Source organism: Limulus polyphemus, unplaced genomic scaffold (genome assembly GCF_000517525.1).
Source record: "Limulus polyphemus unplaced genomic scaffold, Limulus_polyphemus-2.1.2 Scaffold480, whole genome shotgun sequence".
In the NCBI taxonomy this organism is placed as follows: Eukaryota; Metazoa; Arthropoda; class Merostomata; order Xiphosura; family Limulidae; genus Limulus; species Limulus polyphemus.
This window is the reverse complement of record NW_013666090.1, coordinates 159,957-163,019: the sequence shown is the minus strand read 5'-3', so window position 1 is coordinate 163,019 and position 3,063 is coordinate 159,957. Positions and strand designations below refer to the sequence as shown.

The 3,063-nt window shown below is 32.0% G+C and overlaps 1 protein-coding gene across 1 annotated transcript in view; it reads right to left on the bottom strand.

Annotated features, from left to right (window-relative positions):
• The window catches only part of LOC106458525 (protein spaetzle 3-like), a 23,666-nt gene that overhangs the window by 5,132 nt on the left and 15,471 nt on the right, over window positions 1–3,063 (bottom strand). The window contains exon 4 of the mRNA XM_022384765.1: window positions 1,862–2,038. Within this exon, the coding sequence (XP_022240473.1) occupies window positions 1,862–2,038 (177 nt within the window). The remainder of the gene's footprint in view (window positions 1–1,861; window positions 2,039–3,063) is intronic.

Here is a 3,063-nt window from a genome sequence, read left to right as displayed (position 1 = left end):
TTAACTATTATACGTGATGTACTAATAATGGCTGGAGACGGCTTAAATGGGTACCCATTTAAGCCGTCTCCAGCCATTATTAGTCTCAAAGTGGGTTCCTCGTCATCGAATACGTGATGTACGTTTTTGGGGGTGGTTGATGAAAGTGTTCCAAAACACGACATTAATTTCTTGACGACCTAATAGTAATAGTATTTAAACTTAGCTACATCATGAATTGAGAGCACAAGTTTAAAAACACTGAAACACTGATATAGCACACACTCTCCCACCTAGTCTTATTTTACAAAGTTCGTAAAATCCTACAGTTACAAGTTTAGATCAGTGTTAATTTTAAGTGTTTGCGCTTCACGGAAGTCTAATAAATGTTGCAGTATACAAGGTTAGGTTAAAAATATATTATGTGGAAGTTATATATTAGACGCACGCTTGTTCTGTTTAAGTCTCATTACGCTTCATCATTGTAGGTAGCTGTTTCTGTAAAAGTTGCAAATCTTGATATAAAGCTGACTGTTTATCTATTACTATAAATACACATGCTATGACAATACATCATTATTACGTGTATGAAATACTAAAACTGCACAGTTCACATATCTGTAATATTTCTTCTCAAGCGCTCATTCTAAAACTATTTTAATAAAATACGTCAGCCAATTAAAAATATAAGTTTTAAAATGAATTCTTAACCAGCAGTGAGATATACTTATATTTCAAGCGTGAATTTAAAATATTATACGCAGATGCCTAAGTCCCACATTCGTCGTAAAAATTACGCTAGATCAGATGACGAGGACTCCACTTTTAGAAAATAAAGTTTGGAGACGGCTTGAATGAGTAATGAAATAAACTTTATTACAACTAACAAACGTTTCGACAAGATTTTGTCATCATCAAATACAGATCTGTTTTTTATATTTCTACATGTCACTGCCCATGAAGACCTTTCGACTAATATCACAGTTCCTAAGTAATGAATTGTGGACGAAAGATAGATCGAAAATACTACTTTTTTACACGCTTTCCAAATCAAAGTCTAATAGACTAATTAAAAGGAATGTGTATTTATTGAGGTTTTTATCACGTGTATTAAGCTTATTGGTTCCAATGTTTCGCAAACTATCGGCGTTTAACGCCTTAACATTAAATATTTCGTAATGTTTGTAAATAGCATTTCACGTAGAATTTTGGCTGCCATCACAGTTCATCTCAGCTAACGAGTTCTGGCACAGAACGAAACCTGAACACTGATATGTGGCAGGCAAAAGATATAGCTGAAATACTGTGTTTACAGATCTGTACTTTGAAATCCGTTCACAATAAAAACAAATGAAGAAAATATTTCCGTTCGAGCATAAATTTTATCACAAGTATTTGTCTTATCAACTGTTTCGTTAGCTTTTGGCGTTCAGACACCGTAGCATTAATTGTCTAATCTGCTTAATCATCTTCATTCAATTTATACGAATACAACCCCAAAAGAATTAAATAAACCTATGAACGGTGGTCATTTGTTCACAAAAATAATGAATCATGTTTGGTTATTTACTCTGCAGAAATAATAAACTATGTAACATAACTTATTACGTAATTATCTGTGAAAATTACTGTTGCCTTTATACAAAAAAGCAACAACAACTTTGGCCAAACGTGAACTTTAAAGAAGAAACCAACCTATTACTAATACCTAAACATGTTTTACAAATAATTAACAATTATACAATTGACTTTATGAAGAATAAAAACCTTACAAGTTGACAAATCCTATAATAATTTATAAATAAGTATTCCTGGTAATTAACATAGTCAGTGATTAAAAACAGTCAAAGTAATAATGATATAATTAAATGTCATAGCTTACTTATTAGGAGAAGCTCCGTAGGTGGACCTAGGGATCCGCTGGGAACGAGTAGAAATTTTATGTCCGTCATATGTTGAAAAAGGAGAAGTATGTGTACCTTCCGGAAATTTTTCGTACTCTCCAAACATCCTCTTAACTAGAGATTTGTTTTCGTCAATAAACTTATCAATTCTTTCACTGCGAAAAAATTGTACTTATTTAATCTCAACATATAGCTTCGCCCATAAATGGCTTATAGACAGCAATGAAATTCTTGAAATGTACAAGGTAAGCTGTTAAGGTGCTATTTTAAAATAAAACAACAACGTAATATTCATATAAGTCAACAAGTTGAAATGTAAATCATATTGTCCTATTCAATAAGAAAATAACCTAGGTCTTATGATTCTCTATATTTGACCCCCCCCCTCCCCGGTGGGGTAGCGGTAAGTTTATAAACTTATAACGCTGAAACTGCTGTTCACACATAAGGATAATGTCTTTCGAAAAATTTAATCCCAAGATCGATTTAAAAAAATGTCAAGAAATAAGAGGAGAAGTACAAAATGTGCACAAACAATATGTAATAGAACTCTTCGAACATGTTACAAAGAAGTGATCCGTCTGGACGAATAACACTAAAAAAAAAGACTAATATTATATGTATACAGAGAAAAGCTTTTAGAAGATCATAGAAGTTAAAATTTAAAAAAAAATCAAATGTGCTATGGATTGAAGTAACAAAGACTGAGCTTTTTGGCAACACTAACAAAGTTTCTGTGTTGAAATACAGACATGGTGGAGGTGCTCTAAAGGCGTAGGAGTGAGAGATAGTGTCAAAATAGAAAGAAGGAGCAGTATCACAGCATCTTGGTTAACATCTCGTTACACCTTGATCTTGATCTTGAATTGATAATAATCAACAACATACTAGCCAAATCATTAAGAGTTATGTCCAAAGTCACGATGCTAATTCAACATACAATTTGTTGAATTTCTTAAAAAATAAGTGTTTGCAAAATGTAAGCTAACTAATTTTCGACAATTTTAAAATTTTATATAGCAAAAATAGAATGAAATCCTAGATTACAGTCTGAACCAACTAGTGCTACTCATACCTGATCGATATCGATAGGTGAGGAGGACCTACTAAATATTGATTATTTAATTTAATGTGTCATATTTCAAAATGAACTTTTTATGTTTACAATAAAAATAATGGG